Below are 20,046 nucleotides of genomic sequence, written 5' to 3'. Positions count from 1 at the left end.
CTAAAGCTCGGACGGAACAGCACGAAGATTATTGGCCAGTCCACCATTGAATTGACTCTCTCCGAATGCGGCGAAAGTAATATTGTCTGGACTTGTTGGAACAGAACCGTGCGTGGCATTATTGCACTTATCTTTTTGTTTTTAAGTTTCGTTCTTATCAAATGGTGTCACGAGGAATGAGCGCACCAGTCCAGCATTATAATGAAGTAGGATGGCATGTTGGCGAGATCAGGAGCGTGTGATTGACAATCCGGAGTGCTGTCGGTATAAATATTGTGCAAAAGCGCCGCTTGCGGCCTGGACAATGGAATACATCAGCTCCCTAGCGGTATAGATGACTGCATGAGGGGCGATAATTTCGATTTGTCCTTTGTTTGCGGCAAGCACATTTCACTCCTCGCTGTAATAATAGAACAATTGTCATTGTACATTACATGAAAAAGAGCACCTATATGGATTTTTCATCACTCGCGGCGACTGACTCAAATATGTCATCTGAATAATGCCCCCACACCCCGCTTCGCGCCATTAAAACTATGGAAATCATTGAAATCTTCACACAACGCCAGGACTACGTTGACTGGAACAACACACTATACGCTTTGAAACTTCGGAAAGGTGAAGGAGAGATCGGAACTGACCAGCTCATGCACCTATCACGCCTCGTGAATATTATTTATACGAGGTCATAACTTCTTGCTCGTGTGATTAACCCCTCAAACTTCTTGGACTATAAGCAGTCTCCTTTTTGTGACAGGGCAAGGAAACGAGAGAGTAAGGGAAAGGTCATAATGAGCACAGGAAAACTTGTTCAGAATGGCGTACCAGATATTGGTCGACGGATTCAAGGAAAGGTGCTGGTGATTGCGGGCTCGGACAGCTCGGGTGGAGCGTACGTGCCTCTCCAAATTGTTACCTCCTTGGCATATTATAGGTCTTCAATGCTCAAAGGCTAACTTGCGGTTCCAAACAGGGGCCTGGAAGCGGACCAAAAAGTCATTGCGGCTCATGGCTGCTATGCCATGACTGCCACCACAGCATTGACAGCACAGAACACCACAGGTGTGAGTGGCATACATCATGTGCCTCCTGAGTTTGTACGAAAGCAAATCGACGCTGTATTCCAAGACATTCGGCCAGATGTTGTTAAGACAGGTAAGTCCTTGTCTATGTAAGAGACCCTGGGAACCGATATTGACGTAAAAAGGCATGCTGGCATCTGCACCAACTATTGAGATGTTGGCCAGAGCATGTGAAGAGCACGATGTCAAGAAGCTTATTCTGGATCCGGTGAGTGTCACCTACCCTGATTGTCTTTCTCTCTGAGATGTTATTGACGAGAGCAACAGGTCATGGTAGCGACAACAGGCGCCGTCCTTCTACAGCCAGAGGCTGTGGAATACCTGCGAACGCTGCTACTACCACGAACATTCATCGTCACACCTAACATCCCAGAGTCCAAGCTCCTACTCTCCGACGCTGGCAACGAGCCTACAGAAATCCATAATATTGATGATCTTGAGACGCTGGCCCGAGAAACACAGAAGCTTGGACCGGAATGGATTTTGATCAAAGGCGGCCACGTGCCTTTCAAGAAAGACGGAACTGTTGCCAGGTCACCCGAAGAAAAAGAATTGATTGTCGATATCCTGTTCGGTGAGGGCAAAATTACGCGGTTTGTGAGCCCGTACCAGGATTCGAGGAATACCCATGGGACGGGTTGTTCCTTGGCCTCGGCCATTGCATCAAACATCGCAAGAGGATTGGCACCTGTGGAGGCCGTAAGAGCAGCCTCGCAGTATGTTGAAGCAGGTATCCGAACGGCTCCTGACTTTGGGCAAGGCAACGGCCCGCTGAACCATTTTCATTCGGTATACACGCTGCCGTTCACACCGTAAGTCGTCATGGACCTTGGGCTATACGCGGGTATTGATCTTGCACTAGTGGCCGCTTCATCGACTATCTACTCAGTCGTCCAGACGTCGCGCCAGTATGGCACGAATTTGTCAATCACCCCTTTGTGCTGGCCATGGGTAGTGGCAAATTGCCCCTGGAATCTTTCAAGAACTACCTGATTCAGGACTACCTCTATCTTGTCCACTTTGCACGAGCGAATGCTTTGGCTGCATACAAGGCGAAGAGCATTGCGGACATTGCCGCGGGCGCAAAAATTGTCACACACATCAACACGGAAATGTCTCTCCATCTGGACTACTGCGCCGGATTCGGTATTCCAAGGGCTGAGATCGAAGCCACGGAGGAGCAGCAGGCTTGCACGGCATACACGCGGTACGTGCTCGATATCGGGCAGTCTGAGGACTGGCTTGGTCTGCAGGTCGCTCTGGCGCCGTGCCTTCTGGGCTATGGCGCCATCGCGCAGCTGCTACACGAAGACGAGAAGACGGTTAGAGAGGACAACACATATTTCAAGTGGATTCTGAACTATATCGCTGAGGACTATACCACTGCCGTACAGACGGGGAGGGAGCTGATGGAACGCCATGCGTTAGATCAGAGCCCGAAGAGGGTTGACGAATTGGTGAAAATTTTTATCCATGCTACAAAGGTAGGTCCATCTACGGCCGACAGATATGGCCACCATGTCATACCCTTCTGTTTGTCGCTGTTCATATAAGATTCCTGCGCTAATACTCTTGCAGATGGAAATTGGATTCTGGGAGATGTTCCCTTATGAGTAAGGACGGATCTATGAGAGGATAATGTCACACACTGGCTTCGATTATGAGATAGCAACAGACAAAAAGAAAGTATGGGCGGCGCAAGTTGACATAAACACAATAATGAGAGTACACAGGAAACCGCCCGCGTTTGCGTATGCATAGTAGCTCGTTGTTTTGCACTCAGTGGTAGGACTCGATTGTGGTAAAGTTCTTTCTTTCTCCATGAAGTCTCCCAGATGCATGCAACTTGAACAGTTTCCTTGACTAGTTGCACCTACCCAAAACTGCATTTGGGTGATGGAGACTGCTTGTTCTTGACCTCACACAACATTTGGTCGGAGTTTGGAAGTTGAGGCTATGGCGGTTTCAAGCTCCGGCTGCTTTGTAATATGCTGCAGTACTGATCCACTCTCGAGTGATATGGGCCTTGTCGAGGTCGCTGTGTTGGAGGGAAGAATGCTGTAACCTAGACTAGTACAAATGAGATCTGGCGGATCTCAGACCGGAAGAATTGGACGAGCAAGTACGAAACCTCGACGGTATTGTAACACAAGGCTGAGTCGAGGGATTGCGATTGCGATTGCGACTGCCAAATGCCATCAACATCAACAAGAAAGACGCTGCGCACATACGGTACCGTACGTATTGATCCGTTATCAATGCCCATTCCTTATCAATGGAAGGAACGGCCGTGACCCGTTTATTTATTAGATGCTGGCAAATGCATCAACTAACCTCTAGGTTAGGTACTTAACCGTACAAGTATGACAGAGAATGCAGGGGCTGTCCGAAGCGCACGGGCCATAGGCCTCAGTAATTGGCCGGGCTCGGGTCTGCTGGTGGAGCGCTCCTCCAGGCTAGCAGACCTCAGGTTAGCTCTTGCTGAAATAATTTTTTTGCCCAACTAGACCACCCTTGTTGCCTTCGAGTTCCTCGCCTCTTTCAGCCATCAAAACTTCCATCCACCCAAACAACCACCCGTCTCAATTCCTTCATCTACTCAACCAACTCTTTGTGTGACCGATCTATCTTCGCACAGCCTCTCATTTCGCGACCAACAGCTCGCTTTAATACACCTCGACCTTCCATCCAAGTTGCGATCGCGGTAGCTTTTTTGCTCAACCTCGATAATCTTGCGACATCTGCGCTGAGCGCTCTGTACAACTTCACCCCATTCTTCCCCCCACAACCTTCGACAAGTTCATCATGTCTTACGGCGGTGGCTACGGTGGCGGTCGCGGAGGCGGCGGCGGCGGCGGCTACGGCGGTGGCGGCGGCGGCGGTTACGATAAGTATGGGTCTGGCGGCGGCGGTGGTGGTGGCCGTGATTTCGGCAACGGTGGTGGCTACGGGTATGTTAAGATCTTTGTCGGATCGTGCGAGTTCTCCCATGCTTTCTCCCACTCCCCCCAGCTTGTCGGAGAGAAGTCGGATTAATAACACGGTTGGGGATACTCGCATTTTCTTGCTTCCAAATTCTGATTCGCTCCTACTAACATGTCTTACAGTGGCAGCAATGGCTACTCCAACGGTCACGGCGGCGGCGGCGGTGGTGACCGTATGTCTAACCTCGGTGCAGGTCTGCAAAAGCAAAACTGGGGTTCGTGATTCTTTTGAATTGTCACTCTTGGTAACGTGCTAACAGCTTTGTTACAGATCTCAGCGCAATGCCTAAGTTCGAGAAGTCATTCTACAAAGAGGACGATGCAGTCGCTGCCCGATCCTCTCAAGAAGTTGACCGATTCCGAAGAGACCACCAGATGACCGTCCACGGTAGTGATATTCCCAAGCCCGTCGAGACCTTTGACGAAGCTGGTTTCCCTCGATATGTCATGGACGAGGTCAAGGCACAAGGCTTCCCCGCTCCCACAGCTATTCAGTCCCAGGGCTGGCCCATGGCTCTTACTGGTCGTGATGTCGTCGGCATTGCCGAGACCGGTTCAGGAAAGACACTCACCTACTGTTTGCCCGCTATCGTTCACATCAACGCCCAGCCGCTTTTGGCGCCTGGCGATGGCCCTATCGTCCTTGTCCTGGCTCCCACTCGTGAGTTGGCCGTCCAGATTCAACAGGAGATTACCAAGTTTGGTCGATCATCTCGCATTCGAAACACATGTGTCTATGGTGGTGTTCCCCGTGGTCCCCAGATTCGCGACCTGTCTAAGGGTGTCGAGGTCTGCATTGCGACCCCTGGTCGTTTGATTGATATGGTTGAGAGTGGCAAGACCAACCTTCGTCGTGTAACCTACCTTGTTCTCGACGAGGCTGATCGTATGCTTGATATGGGTTTCGAGCCCCAGATCCGCAAGATCATCAGCCAGATCCGCCCCGACAGACAAACCCTCATGTGGTCTGCCACATGGCCCAAGGAGGTCAGAGCCATGGCTTCTGACTTCCTGAATGACTTCATTCAAGTCAACATTGGTTCCCTGGATCTCTCTGCCAATCACCGTATCACTCAAATCGTCGAGGTTGTCAGCGAGTCCGAGAAGCGTGACAAGATGATCAAGCACCTCGAGAAGATCATGGATGACAAGGCTAACAAGTGTCTCATCTTTGTTGGCACCAAGCGTGTCGCTGATGAGATTACTCGATTCCTCCGTCAAGACGGCTGGCCGGCACTCTGTGCGTATTCCTCCTTTATTCGTATTGCACTACGGGCATGACTAATTTTCTCCTGCAGCTATCCACGGTGACAAGCAGCAAAACGAGCGTGACTGGGTCCTTGACCAGTTCAAGAACGGCAAGAGCCCCATCATGGTTGCCACTGACGTGGCTTCGCGTGGTATCGGTATGATTATAAACCCCATTCCTCCCCTCCCCCCGTAGCAGCTTCCAGCAGAGGTACTTCCACTGTGCTTTACTCTCATGTATGCTTAGGGGCTCTCTCTATTGTGCACAAACTTGCCTGATCTCGTGTTTCGTGGTTCTCTCACTTCCAGGATTATTGGGATCCTTTGTATAGCAGCTGTGCCCGTGCTGCTATAACATTTGAGTTCCGCCCTGTGCCCTGCTCTCGTTTGTCGCACAAGGGCGGAATTGGCATTTCTTGATTCTTTCAAGCTGTCTCTTGATTCCAATATTTCCCGAGGACCCCGGACCGTGTTCAATGTCTCCATACTGGCATGTTGACGCAACGGACAGCCCCATTCTCCACGGAGAAAGCACGGATCTATATTTTTATATATTATCCGTTGCTGGGATTGCTACACAAAACCTTGCTATCTGAAGCTAACCTGTATCGTAATCAAGATGTCCGTAACATCACTCACGTTTTCAACTACGACTACCCGAACAACTCGGAGGATTATATCCATCGTATTGGTCGAACTGGTCGTGCCGGCCAAACTGGCACGGCCATCACCCTTTTCACTACTGATAGTAAGCCGATCATGTGCTATTTCCTCATTTGGCCCTATATTAACAACATTCTCCAGACTCCAAGCAGGCTCGTGATCTCGTTAATGTCTTGCAAGAAGCCAAGCAGCAGATTGATCCTAGACTTCAAGAGATGGTCAGATACGGTGGAGGTGGCGGCGGTCGATACGGCGGTTGGGGCCGTGGCCGTGGTGGTGGTGGTGGTCACAGAGGTGAGTCCTTGTGTCCCTACGCGACAATGTGAGCTTTTCGACTGACATGCACATAGGTGGCCGTGGTGGCGGCGGTGGTCGCCAGTCTGGTGCCAACGATCAACCCCTTGGCGGCAACAGCCGATGGTAAACTGATGTGATATCTGCTTGAACTCACAGCAGCGAAGCTCACTGTATTCTGCCTCAAATTTTCGGGGAGCATGATAGTTCACGGTTGTTTTCTTCTACATGCACATATGCAACAAAAGTCGGCGTTGGGGTTAGAGGGATTTTGATTTGACATTAGATTTGGCCTCGAGGGTCTGTTTGAGAGCCCATATCATGCCATTAATCCGAAGCGATCCTTGGTACCTTTTGTAGGTTACTAGGCTCAGTGTAGCAGATAGCCCTTCAGATGGTTCAGGAATTTGATCTCTGAGGGGGGAGGTGGAAAGGTAGTTAGCTAATAAGCTTGACGAAGAGGTCTGTGTCTGGTGCCGAATAGGTAGCAGAATAAATTGTATTCTGTTTCGAACAGGAGGTGTTTGTCCAGTGAAAAACCTGATGTTGAATGAAGTACATGGCTCTGACAGAATCTCCATCACTGTTCGCCTGGAGTTGGACGAGTGAGAGTTTGTCGAATAAGAAAATACAATGATAAAGACGGACTGGTGGAATACAGAGTCGCGTGAGCTTTGAAACACACCTACCCTACGATTGAGATTACCAGTTGTAACTAATATGTAAACAATCCGGCCAAATTTATTGGTATTTATTATATTACATAGAGTTGATTGAAATTTCATGAGGCTATCAGTTAAGACTGGCTCATGCCTCGGAATTCATCATTTGTTAATAATATACAGATTAAGCTTAAGGTCGTTCTACGTTAAGTCAGTCGTTTACGAAAGATGGTATCCGAAAAAGCCACTGCCAACAAACGGTGGGAGATGAATAAATAAAAAAAGAATTCAGTATTCAGCTGGCAAAAGTAATGGTGGAGAGGCTGGGAATCGAACCCAGAACCTTTTCCATGCTTGTGAAACGAGTTCATCGCATGCTAAGGAAACGTCATACCACTAGACCACATCCCCTTGAGACATATATGATATATATGGAACTGGTCACCACGATGGTGATTGGATGAAAATTGTCTTTTAAAGCGACACTAAGTAGCAGCACACGTGGAAACTCGTTCAGATGGAAAACTTTGCAGTTAAGGGGATGAAAATGGGGATAGGAAGAATGTACAGATAGAATGGTAGGTAACGAGTGGATACTAGCTGAAGGGGATGGATGCCAAGCCATTGCGTACTTATGGGCATGGAGATTGGGTGGAGATGGGCAGAGGTGGTAATCATGCAGGGTTATCCTCCATTGGCCGAACTCTACGCTCCGGAGACCGAGTGTAGTCTGCATATTAAGATGAACCGGAAGCTAGAAGCAAGGAGCTGATCCTTATACGGTCAGGCTCCTCAAGAGCAGATGAGTTGGTTGTTACGCTGGACAAGCCGGCTCAGAGCTGACATTTGAGACAGACGGCAGCCAAAATAACATGATAGTGTGTCGCGGCCCTTATTTCAAGCGTCATTTGGGCACGACTCCTAAGTATCCCCAATCCATGCTCAGTGCCCGCGGTGATAAGTACTAGCCTTGTATAAGAGTCATCTCATAGATATAGCCTACCTCTAGCCATAGCTATACCAGTGTCGACCTTCGATGCTGGTAGATCTTGAGTCCGATACGAGTCGAGTATCCGTGAAGGTCGACTTGATCCCACATGGCGAACGGCCGCTACAATGTCCTTGTCGCGGTAGTACTGGTATGAGAGCCAAATGCTTGCATCGGCATTGCCCTAGCTTCACGACAGGCCACTAAACAGAAGATTTGCATCAATATCAACTTGCGCGGTCATATGGGCCACAACTTTTATCAAACACCAGCGCCGCCCAGCATGAACCCAGGACTCCAATACTCCCATTCATCTGCTTGTTTGTCCACCCAAAGCATGCCTTCGCCCAGCAGATCTTCAATCACAGTTTGGCTTCGGGCCCTCGTCCACCTCAAATTCACCATGAGCATAGAAACGCTCACATAGCCCAGAACTTGTACCGCTTCGAGCACGGCACTCTGATCCGTATTCAGCTCCTTCGGCACGCTGCGGATGTAGCTCTTATTTCCGACCTTGACCACTGAATGACTGCTTCCCAAGGGTTTCAGAGTGTCGACTGCTCTCAAAACATCGTCCTCTGTGACTTCAGGGGCACCTTCCATCCGTCCGCGCATGAGTCTGTCTCGGAGCTCCTTGACCCCAATCAAGCCGCCATTCTCTCCTCGCGTTGCGCTGCACGTCTCGACTACCCTGACGGCAAGCTCGAAATAAAAGTCGTTCACGCTTCGTCCCAGCAGCTGTGCCCAGATGTTTCCGGCTCCTGAACCAGATGAGGATGAAGAGTTGGATGACGCCAGGGGATCAACACCAATTGCGGCGCACATGCGCGCAAACTGGGCGCGGAAGGATGGATTGGACCGGATGTCCTTGGCATGAGTCTGGGCGAATTGTTGAAGCAGCGACCGAAACACGGAGAGCTGCGTTTCTAGTGCCTGTGTATTGGTGGTACGGAGTGAGGTTCCATGAGAGGCGAACTGGGCGGAGGTGAGACGCGAGCGGTCGAAGGCTGCCAGGCCGACACCTTTCCGGGACATGTTGACGACAGCAAGTAGACCCTACCGACAATATGTAGACCTGCTCATGTATACGTCGTTTCGCAGTATGTCTAAATGCTGCTATTAATCTACAAAGCGCGAATTTAGAGGTAGACGGCTTGTCGCCTAAGCTAGAACCACCGCAGCGACTTGAAGATTGCACTTGTCTTGGCAGTCCTCTTGCTTTCAGCGTTGGCGAATTTCAAGATTGAAGATGATGAAAATCTGTATGGGAGTACAATACTCATGGTTACGCCAGCCCTCTTGATTTCGGAGATGGCATGCGCCGCCAGTACACATGCGCATTGCATCCTGTTCCTATCTCGTCCCCCTCATGTAAGTAAGTGACTGGCAGGGAGGTGCTCGTGCACGTGCCCTTCCGTCATCGCCATAACTATGGACGTTATCAATGTCGGTTCCAGAGCAGGTCCGTGTCCGATAAAAAGAAATCCACAGCTGACCTCCAGTAGGACTGCTGATAGACGGCAATTATCCGGTTAATTCCCCACCTGCACCTCGTCTCTTCACAACCGCCTGGCTCCGTGCCAAATCGAACCAAATGGAGACTAGCGCATTCCGAGGGCACAATTTTGAAAACCCTACGAAAAATCTCCAAGGGCAGTCGCCGCCTCAACGTTGCTAAGCAAGCAAATCCGAAGCCGACCCTCTTTTCTACGAGAAGCCCGTTTGAGATTGCGATATCCTCGACCTCACGACAACCACAGATCAGCAACTATGGCTCCTACCACCCAGAGCGTTCAATGCTTCGGCAAGAAGAAGACGGCTACTGCTGTCGCCCACGTCAAGGTTGGTTTTTGACCCGCCCACTCTGGAAGAAATCTGCGAGCGACACGAGAGAAGAGAGAAGGAGGAGGAGGAGGAGGAGGAGGAGGAGGAAGCCATGTGTGGGCAGAAAGAGATCAGGAATCGCTGGTGACGGGAAGGATCAGACACAAAATCGCATGAAAAATACATACAAACCGAAGACAAGGCCAGTGTAACTAACAAAACTTTTCAATCACAGTCTGGCCAAGGCCTCATCAAGGTCAACGGCCGTCCTCTCTCCCTGGTTCAGCCTGAGATCCTCAGATTCAAGGTACGAATGACGAAATCCCTCCGATACATGACTGCACGATCGAATACTCCTCGGGGGATTCTTCCCTTGCACCATGATCCCTCGTTGGACTCTTGTCAATGCGCCACATCAACAGCTAACAACCAAAATAGGTCTACGAGCCTCTCCTCGTCATCGGCCTCGACAAGTTCGCTGGTGTTGACATCCGCGTCCGCGTCGCCGGTGGTGGTCACACTTCCCAGATCTACGCCATCCGTCAGGCTATCGCCAAGGGCCTGATCGCCTACTACCAGAAGTTCGTGGACGAGCACTCCAAGAACACCCTCAAGGCTGCCTTCGCGCAGTACGACCGTACCCTCCTCGTTGCCGACAACCGTCGCTGCGAGCCCAAGAAGTTCGGTGGTAAGGGTGCCCGTTCCAGATTCCAGAAGTCTTACCGTTAAACGGTTTGCTTCTTGGTGTATCTGGTGGTGCTGTTGTCTGCTGGGGATGGAGGGACACGGCCGACTGCTTGTTTATCCCCCGGCATAAAAGGGAAAGCTGGATGGAATCCAAACCGGTCGTGCTGGACGTGATGAAGGAACGACGCATGGGTAATCTTTCTATGGCTCCACAGCGGAAACGGACGGCTACTATTTTGCGTTTGGTCTCAACGGAGTCAAAAAGAGGATCCTATATTTGACATGAAAAAAAGGGCTTATGTCAACGCCTTTTGATCATCAATGCATTTGCAATGGCAGGTTATTCTCTCTGCCTGGGTTGTAAGGGAATAGGCGAATGAAACGTCAACAAATTTCACAAACTCCTTGGTCCCTCATGCAAACTGTCTCGTCTTGTCCAGGAAAATCCGGGGTTGCCCCAAGCTGTGCGGTGTACTGTTATAATATTGTCGATGGTTTTCTAAACCCCTTCAAAGGTACCATTCGCTCTTACGGGATCGATGTGTCCTCGCCTATTCTAGGAGTTACTGCGTAGCCGCCGATGTTACTTGTTAGTAGTTGTGTCGGTATCACATGCCTATATATGTCAAACAAAAGCCATCATTTATCCCATCTAGGACCCTGCTTCTACCACTTCCATACCTTCGACTTTCGGGTGGTTCTTTCTATTGTTTAGGTCAATCATGACGGAGCGAAATGTTACGCATAACCCCACAGAGAACCTGTCACTCCGATTCTCATCGACGGAAACTTTGTCAAAACTGGCTAATCATTAGGAGATTCCCCAATCCCTAACACCACATCAGGTAATCCGAACGAAGCGACCGCCCATTCAGCTCTTCCTTTATTCTCTCAATTTTCTTTTCCCCCGGTGGATATGGTCATCCTTCCAATCTATCTTCCGCTCTGCACACTAAGATCCAGTAAACAACTCATCTCTCCAGATGATAGCTTATCTGCTGTTTGTTGAGGGGAGAGGAGAGTATCAGTGGTGGCATCGACTGCATCTATACATTTCTGAATAGTAAAACGCCAAACTCTTTGTTATGCTAGGGACTTAGGTCCCCGAGGAATGAGAGACCGGGTCACCCCATCCTCGAGCCAGCATGGATATCGTAAGTCTATCTAGTAATTGACAGCGAAAGAAGAGGAGAAGATGGAAATGGTCCGGCTTGCAAATCAGAAACAGCGGCCAGGACGAGAATGTAAGTATGTTTGATGGTGTATTATGATATTGTGAACTGTAGCTTCATGGACTTCTTCAAGCGGATTGTATTGTTCAGACCAATAGAGCTGTGAAACCTGTCCCCTCCCGAAGGCTGGTGAATACAGCCCGTCCGATCTCGGGCATCCTGCATCCGTGTCAGGGTCCGTGAAGTTGGCCGGTGCAGGTGTACTGAACTTGGTAAATGCGGTTGGCTAATATTGGTAAATCGTGGAATACGCCGAGGACGACGACCGTCGAATGGATGTAGGCTCTGGCTAGATACCAGAAAACTCGCGGGAAAAGTACCACGTGTCACTTTTCTCGACGGTTCACATTCATTAGGAGAGAAATGATACTGCCGAACAGCATTTCATCAAACTTGTTCCAAGCCTCATCGGAAAAAGCTCGTGGGTGGCCTTCAAGAGGGCTATGTCAATAATAGAATCTCACTGGTGATTATGTAGCTGGCTGAATATAATATTGACGATGATCTTTACGAGCATGTGCACAATTTTACATAACTCTTCGGCTTGTCCGGATGTTGATTAAACGATTCCGTGATATTGACTGGATCAAAACGACAGCATCGTCGGTCATATTCCTCATTATAGGTCCAGATGATGTCGTGGTGTGAATGGGAATCAACGAGATGTGAGGTTGAATAGAAGTATCATCAATCCGAGTAATACCTGTTTTCAAAGGATAATAGAGGTCATGATGCACCTTCATGGTACACAAATAGGACTCAACACTACCACATCGTACTGACCATCGGGGTTCATCACTGGCCTCCTAACATGAAATATGGCCATTTGACTGGTATAGAGCCTACATCGCGGCTTGATCGCTACAGCTAACCAACAAATCAATCGACTGAATTTGACCGGTCTTAGGGGGGATGCTGTGCCGTGCTACAAACAAATCCCTGAAGGAACCTGTTTTTGACATTTGCGCAGGCTCCTTGAGAATCTTTCCAGCTGTTTGCAGGGCAGCGAAACCATGATCTCTACTGGACCTCAGCAGAGCAAGAACGCTGAACCATGTACAGTACCTTTTTCGTTCTGGGCGTAGGTTATTCCACAACCGGGGTTCACACAGAGCTCTCGAGCAAGATCATGGGGACATTCCTGTTCCAGACAATATGTCGAAACCCATGATGGTGGGCATCTCAAAGGAAATCTGCTGTGAACCAATGGGACCTTCATTTCCATTAACTATTCTTCACTGATAATACACGGTTGTGGACAGACGCGGCTCTCGGCCATATCCGATCGACAGGGGAATTGCAAGTCCTCGAATAGAATAACGTTGCAGCGTGTTGCTGGTTCGACTGTTCTGATGCCTCGACAAAGAACTTTTCCTTAACTCAATGAGTATTCTCTTGTTTGATCCCGTCTACTGATGTAAACTGGACAATTGGTATACGGTACGAGGTGTCGTGTACCAACATAATCACTTCACCGCGGTGTGGAAGTGGGTATTGAGTTTTCAACACGTCATGATAAGCAGCGTTATGAACTTGTCGAGTTTTGTCGTCCAACTTGAATGGCATCCATTCTATCACAAGGGTATTCTTGTCGTCGAGCGAATATCATTGGCGCTGCAGAACTTGTGAAATGAAAATTCCATCACAGGCGACTCACTTGCATCACAGGAAAAGCCGTGAACCACATTCGTGTTTGGGGTTTGTTGATCATTCTGGTATGGCTAACATACGTATGGTCCGAGAAATATCACAAGTGACAATAAATCCCAATGAGAACCCACCCAAGCTGTAATCAACAAAGGCCTACACAAACGCACTATATAACCTGATGTCATCTTACACATCTGTTCATTCTGAATTAATTTATTGCTGCATGGTCAAAAAATCTGTCGTTACAGTGTATGAACAAGGCAGTGAGAGCCACAAGAGAATCATTAGGATTGAGCAATGTTACCTCACAGAACTGTCAATCATAGGTAGCAGATGTGATGAAATGGGATTCTCATACCCTTCACGTGATTTGACTGTCTAGATATCAAGTACCGGTCAAATATATTTTATTTGTTTCTGTATACTATAGCCTTCTACATTTAATAGCTCAGATAGGCTAAGCTTTAGTACACTGGACATCTATTGCTGGAAACCTCGTGGCAATAATACAAACAGGCACTCAGAGAGAGAAACGTGTCCTTGGAAGGGGGAAGGGGGGTTTCTCTTCAAGGTCATTGGGGGAGGGAGGCTGGCATTTGCAATGACCTTTGAGCATTGTCTGGGTTGTTAAACACTGTCTAGCCAACAGTAAACCAACTAGACCTCAGTGCCAGTGAGAGCAATTCATAGGTGTTACAGATTATGGGATTGGGGTGTTTCCCTACATACGGACCTTATACTTTTGCATATCGAATTGACCGTCACATTCGAGACTCAGTGATATCAATCATGATAACTGCATATAAACTCCAACCACAAACCTGATAAATGACAAGAACGTTTCGTAGTAGTACCAGTTGGACTCAGGAATGGGTTCGTGATTGGTATGTCTTTAGGTTGGATGCCCCCTTTATCAGCGTTTAACTAACTTGGCCAGCACTATCAGCCTACATACCAGAGTTCTTATGTCAGAAGTTGGCGCCTTTGCTACCAGAACCCTTTGTCGCAATATGGGTAGAGAAGAATCTTCTGCTCCAGCTGGGCAGGCTAAGCCCTGGGTTATCAGTTACAATTCGGGATTCATGATCTGGACAGCTCCTAAAATAAAATGGGAGAGATCACTACCCATTCACCATACAATAGGGGCTACATTGCTTCATAGTTTCTGGTAGTGTATGAGGCGTGATTCGTACACTTGAGTATGGAGTGTACCACTGTCAGAATCTCGCAGCTAAAACCTTATGCGGTTGTCAATTCAATCACCCCTAGCGTCTATCGAGCGACAACGTTCCAGTAAGCACGCTATTGACAAGTTATTCTAGATGCCGCATCGACCGCGTGTGCGGAGGGTTGGGACCGTCACGTTCTCGAACTCGGAGTCATGCCAGTCGGCCCTGACTCGCTCCGCTTATCAGGTGGCTGGCCGGCGTGGCCAGGAGCCCCCTTTCCCCCTTTAATTTGGGGGTTGACATCCGCGCCGATTTTTGCCACGAAGATCCCAGGCTCGCAACAATCGACAAACGCGGAAAGGACGCGAGACTTATTGTTATTTCCTGGAACGTGTGTCTTTGCTGTGTCTTACTGCATCAGGAGTGGCCGCGTGTGGCGCTACAACTTTTTGCAAGTGATTGACCCTGAAATTGTTTTTACCATGCGACCGTGCCTGTAAGCTGGCAATCGTGCAGTCAAGAGTTCTGGGCAGATACATTTCGTGTACAGATTCCTGTTGCGCTCTTGTGCGCTAGGCACAGTTTGCTCAATCTGTTTAAAGCTGTCGATACTTTCCATGTCTAGGTTGCTCTGCGCGTGTGTATTATGTTTGATTGGTGTTGACTTGCACGCGATCATGGGCTTACATACATTAACCTCGCGTGGAAGCTTTCTATTTGCATTATTCATTGTTGATATGACCAATAAGATCTCGACAACAAGCTCTGTCTGTGACAGATAATCAATCACGTTCAAAAGCTGCTGCGTCCGTACGTAACTCCAAGAGAACGTAATCGTGGCGCGCTCGGGACGGTTCCCCCGCAACTTTTGAACGCAAACCTGATGCTACTTGTTCTAGTAACCGTTGCGCCTATTACTAAGTAACGCGTGTGTGTGGAATGTCTCATGAGATCATAAGGCGGACTGTGTACATTGCTTACATACGAATGAAGCGCGACAACTATCATAGGTATTGACTGTAGTATTCTCGATGTTCGTGACCCTTGCAGTAGATAATAAGTTAGGAAGTTGGAATGACTAGCAATTTGAATGATCCCGAAAAGAGGAGAGAACCTTACCATGGGAAGCATGAAACCAGGCCAAAAAGACGCACTTTGCCGTTTACCAGCACTCTAGATATGTCTGAACTTTATCCTGTACAGCAATTCTTTTTTGTTCTTATTGCTCGAAGCCATGAACGTTCTGGCCCTTTCTAGAAGAGTATGTACATTGAAGCAGTGCACTCGAGGAATTGCCGTGCATCATGCGCGAACAATTGTGATCTCATTAAACTCAAATTACCACAAGCACTTCTATCACATGATGGAGAATACCACAGCTCAGAGATTCAAGTAAAAGCCATGTCGATATTTTTGTTACCTGCGAATCAACATCGTGACTCATGCATATATCGCTCATGGGAAAGTGTGAGCTCCAACATCACGCATCCTTCAAGCATATGATAAGCTTCAGCATTTCTCTGTGCGTAACAAAGTTCTATCACACAGGATCGGGGAAAATCTAACCGACGCACAAGACGCCTACTTGTATGACACACCATCAGTATGCTTTCAACCCACAATACGAGGCAACCCTCTTCTAGTAGAATACTCAGATTAGCTAGGTCAAATATTGTCACATTGCAGCGAACAAGCCACGATATTTACCGGTAGAATCAGCATGCTAATCTGCATTGATGGATAGAAAATCGGATGATCAGAAGGCCTGTTTGTTACAGTATAACCAAAGCTGTCTGATCAGCATATCGTGCGCCCACATGGCAGCTATCCGAGATTCAGGGACATATCATGCACAGCCATCGGGCCAGCAGTACAGGCATATAATGTGTGTCTTCTACGTTACAGTTGCATTGTGAATCTGGATTGCCTTCTTCGGCTCCTGAAACACGGAGGCTGAGCAACCAAGATTGTTGTCAGCCGCGTTATGGGAGCACATCGGCGTTGAGCAGTATTTTTTTCTTTTCAGCCCTGCGAGCACTGTGCCAGCCTTGATTGCAATCAGCGTAATAATTAATACATGACAAGCATGGTTGCTCTTCCCACAATGGTGTGAACAACCATCAGTTTCAAGACAGGATTAGAGACGGGAGAAGAGTCCTTAGTAATTTTATCCTTAGCAAATAGTTCAAGATGATCTACAAGGATGGGACATATCGCCGTGGGGAAATAAGGAAACAAAACCTCATACTAGAGAGTGACAGCTGCATGTCTTTGCTTTTGTCTAACTAAAAGAGCGACACCAAGCTAACATCTCCCCTCCCCTACTGTGTACACTAGCTGCTGGTCTGGGAACACAGCGGCCCAGGAGCTGAGAGATCCTAGCTGCCTAGCAGTATGGGAAATTGAGCCGTCTGAATCCCATTGCCGTGGCACGAAATGTTTTAGAACGAGCCGCTTCTCACTGGCCGCGCTTAGGAACGCGTATTTTCTTTATTTACCGCTTGCCATATAACATCGGGATTTCAAGAACAAGGCCAATGCCCAAGTAATTGCCTCTCCTGAGTGAGACATGGCGCCTGAGCATCTGCCGAAAAATTTGCAATAAGGCGCGATCTCAGTACGTAAAGATCATGGTTGTGATAACAAGTCATATACGTCAGTGGCGTTCAAAGTTCCATATCTCAGAATCCATACAGCAGTTTTAGATGTCTTCCTGCGATCGGACCAAGATATCGCAAATCCACAAAAAAAAAGAAGAAAAAAAAGACATTGGCATGATCTGAAATGGCAGAGAGAAAGTCTGATGAAATTGTTGTCGAATCAAGGGAGCTAGCGTATGAGCATCAGCTTTGTCTATGGAGAAGTGATCGTCATCGCAGCTCTTGGCACTCAGATATGCAGATCTAGCAAGGGGCGTGTCGCGGATGATATTCACAGGGATTTGGTGTCGAGCAACCGTCGTAGGAATTGTAAATCGCCGAGAACGCGTCAAGAGAGATTATGCCATCGGTATCGAGGGTATCCATGGCAGATAGCAATGCTGTCGATGAGGGTTGTCCTTGACACTGTCTAGAATTAAGGTTACTAGCTGGGTAATCTGGAACCGCGGTCACGTCGGATCCGAAAAGTTCTGTGCGTAAATGATCGCCGCCTAGACCGTACGTAGGTAGTCAGTCTCGTAGAGGTAACTCACTTGGCGTGGCTCCCATCGCTGCAGCAGATATGCCAAAACACCCTCAGCCATGGGGGTATTCGGCTTGAGATATTTAGTATGCTTCTTCTGCAAATTTTCATGGTGCATATTGAAAGAATTTCTGCAAGGGAACGATCAGTAAGGTTGTATCTGTGCGATTTATTGCGCAAGATCTGCAACAAACAATTTCGTCAGGTTTTCCAGATATAGATTGGTGCCTCAGGGCAATATTCGATAGCGTCCTCAGCTCAGCTTGCCCAACTAGCAGTGGATATCATTTTTCCAATATTCATTCTATTCTTGAGAGGAGTCGGCCCACCTTTACCAGTCAGAAAACCCAACGGAGCATTTCCTGTGAGGTACTATGTACTTGCGCAGAAACAACTTCACACAATTAGGAGCCGACCGCAATTACAATTGGAGGCGGCTTTGCACAGACAGCGTTCCCGAAAAACGTGGCATGCCCGCGACCAACTTGTCATAGATAGATTTCGTGAATTAGCACGAAACAGGTCATTGAACTTCTTCGACTAGAAGAAACCCACAACGTACAGAGAATCAGCATAGGTCAATGCGCATGATTTGCAAAATAATGAATGCAAGGAACTTTCTGGTGGACCACTTGAGGTATATCGAGTCATGGCTACTGTAACCATGCTACAGTATGAACAGTTTCTATCCGGGCTCGCTTGTACAGTGCACCTCCGACAGGAAGGCTCTTCTATTGTTGCGAAGAATAACAGAATAGAGTGTGTTCGTGCTCTCATCAACGATCATGTTATGTATGCTACACAAGCCCGCTTGCAAGTGTGAAAGAACCTCAAGGTTGATTATCATCCGTGCCGAGTTGCTAGGACATGACATTGTCTGTGCAATCTGAGACAGATTTCCTTGGTTGATTATTGTTTGATAGCTTGCCGCTTGGCCTTGTGCTAGATCTTGAAAGAATTGCCCGCCCTTACTTCCGCACCCACATTCCGTTGTTTTTGCGCGATGGGCTAGGCTGGAATCTGATTGTTGACACCCGCCATGATGTTGGCTTCCGCTCGCGTTCGCCCAGCCACTGTGAACAAGCGTGTTCTCTACTATATTTTGACTAGCCATGTGGTTAGTGTTAGCTGCCGACGACGAATGCTTCCAGGACCTATGCCGCGCTGATGGCTTCAACTGCCGCTAAAACCAGCAAGGAACGGCTGGCTTTCGAACACAACTGTACTACAGTAAAAGGTAAGTCCAGACTCTCAAGTCGAGGGTCCAGGTTGGCCATGCCCCAGGTCTTGGAGGACAGTGCGCAAGGTTATTTCATGTGTGCTGATTTGTTATAGTATAATCATGACGTGAGCTGCCAACGATGACTCGGGCATGCAGTGCGGTACTGTCAATCACGTGTGTGTAATTCGCTGCGGTTTCCCACGGCACTTACCATTAGCGCCGCAGTCTTTCTGCTTGCGCAATTGAGCAGACAACCAATTTTGTGATGGCTGATTGATACCAAGCCGGGTGTGGCAGGCACAATATCATCGGCAATTGTGATAGTGTCGATTGTTGTTCGGTATTGAGTTGCCTTTATTCGCTACCAGAGCAGTGGGCGAAGCTAGGTGTGCTCTAATCAGTGACATGGCGGAGAAGATTCCGAACCTGGGACAGGCAATATACCACGCCCAGAGCTACTTGAGGTTACTAATCCAAAAATAAAAGGGGATCCAATACGATCTACAGTATAGGTAGGTTTTGCCTGTCTAGGTTAGTTCAGCCAACCTAGCTGACAATCGTGTGTCGCGCTCGACTTCCGAGCGAGCATTTGACAAAAGTTGCTGAGCATAACTTTGTCTTTACTGATCGAGGGCCGACCAACGGGCATTTGTGAAGGATGGCCAGCCTGTAATCCGTACCCGCAAAGCGCCTCTAGTCACGGATCAGGCGGCAATATTCTGCCATCTTCACCGCATCACCGTAATCGTATTGACGGCGGAATTGCATATCGATGCATGAAAATCCCATGTCGTGCTATTGACACCACGTTGACTAATCTTTCCCACAAAGCCACCGAGAGGGATCCAGGGGGTCGGACTCGGATGGATGGAGGGGCTTGGATGGGTCGACAAGTCCACCTTTGAATGATGATTAGTGTGCCCAACAAATACGTGTATGATCTGGGACTACCCATTTCTATTCGATAGATGGTCAATCAGAGGTGTATGGGGTCGTTCGATCCGTGAAAGTACTCTGCATGTCCAAAATGCACTGTAAGTGGTCTCCTAAGGGAGCCCGTGACACCCCGACGTGCTCCGCCAGCGCGGCGGGACAAATTGATCCAAACCACCGGAGCGCATGCGGCAGCGTTGTCCAATTCAGGTTGTGGTCTGCTAT

General features: G+C 48.4%; 4 protein-coding genes and 1 non-coding gene across 5 annotated transcripts; 3 read left to right on the top strand and 2 right to left on the bottom strand.

Annotated features, from left to right (window-relative positions):
• Positions 1–791: 791 nt before the first annotated feature.
• On the top strand, positions 792–2,699 carry BKA67DRAFT_511565 (phosphomethylpyrimidine kinase; the record flags this gene model as incomplete). The annotated part of the gene is made up of 6 exons (XM_046097409.1): positions 792–892; positions 974–1,155; positions 1,208–1,290; positions 1,350–1,894; positions 1,945–2,566; positions 2,661–2,699. The coding sequence occupies 6 exons, from the start codon at positions 792–794 to the stop codon at positions 2,697–2,699; spliced, it is 1,572 nt and encodes a 523-aa protein (XP_045965198.1).
• Positions 2,700–3,427: 728 nt separating this feature from the next.
• BKA67DRAFT_550064 (P-loop containing nucleoside triphosphate hydrolase protein) lies at positions 3,428–6,785 on the top strand. The gene is made up of 5 exons (XM_046101627.1): positions 3,428–4,033; positions 4,190–4,281; positions 4,338–5,306; positions 5,365–5,472; positions 5,934–6,785. Exons 1-5 carry the CDS (start codon positions 3,888–3,890, stop codon positions 6,314–6,316), a joined length of 1,698 nt encoding a protein of 565 aa, XP_045965197.1. The 5' UTR covers positions 3,428–3,887; the 3' UTR covers positions 6,317–6,785.
• A 463-nt stretch (positions 6,786–7,248) lies between these two features.
• On the bottom strand, positions 7,249–7,344 carry BKA67DRAFT_t22. Its single transcript has one exon. It is a non-coding gene; the product is annotated as a tRNA-Ala (tRNA).
• An 856-nt stretch (positions 7,345–8,200) lies between these two features.
• Positions 8,201–8,956, bottom strand: BKA67DRAFT_491312 (EAP30/Vps36 family protein; the record flags this gene model as incomplete). The annotated part of the gene is made up of 1 exon (XM_046096981.1): positions 8,201–8,956. A coding segment is annotated over one exon (756 nt), but the record flags the coding sequence as incomplete, so codon positions are not given.
• A 735-nt stretch (positions 8,957–9,691) lies between these two features.
• BKA67DRAFT_668035 (30S ribosomal protein S9) lies at positions 9,692–10,715 on the top strand (the record flags this gene model as incomplete). Its single annotated transcript, XM_046108628.1, has 3 exons — positions 9,692–9,763; positions 9,981–10,052; positions 10,184–10,715. 3 exons carry the CDS (start codon positions 9,692–9,694, stop codon positions 10,472–10,474), a joined length of 435 nt encoding a protein of 144 aa, XP_045965195.1. The 3' UTR covers positions 10,475–10,715.
• Between the last annotated feature and the right edge of the window lie 9,331 nt (positions 10,716–20,046).

This window comes from Truncatella angustata (assembly GCF_020726525.1).
Source record: "Truncatella angustata strain MPI-SDFR-AT-0073 chromosome Unknown BKA67scaffold_1, whole genome shotgun sequence".
NCBI lineage: Eukaryota > Fungi > Ascomycota > Sordariomycetes > Amphisphaeriales > Sporocadaceae > Truncatella > Truncatella angustata.
This window is presented reverse-complemented; position numbering and strand designations above follow the sequence as displayed.

Bases quoted from the DNA above. Each gene is read 5' to 3' on its own strand.
- BKA67DRAFT_550064 (XM_046101627.1), top strand. From the start codon at position 3,888: ATGTCTTACGGCGGTGGCTACGGTGGCGGTCGCGGAGGCGGCGGCGGC. The intron at 4,034-4,189 runs GTATGTTAAGAT...CATGTCTTACAG, and splicing joins GGCAACGGTGGTGGCTACGG to TGGCAGCAATGGCTACTCCA. The intron at 5,473-5,933 runs GTATGATTATAA...ATCGTAATCAAG, and splicing joins CGTGGCTTCGCGTGGTATCG to ATGTCCGTAACATCACTCAC.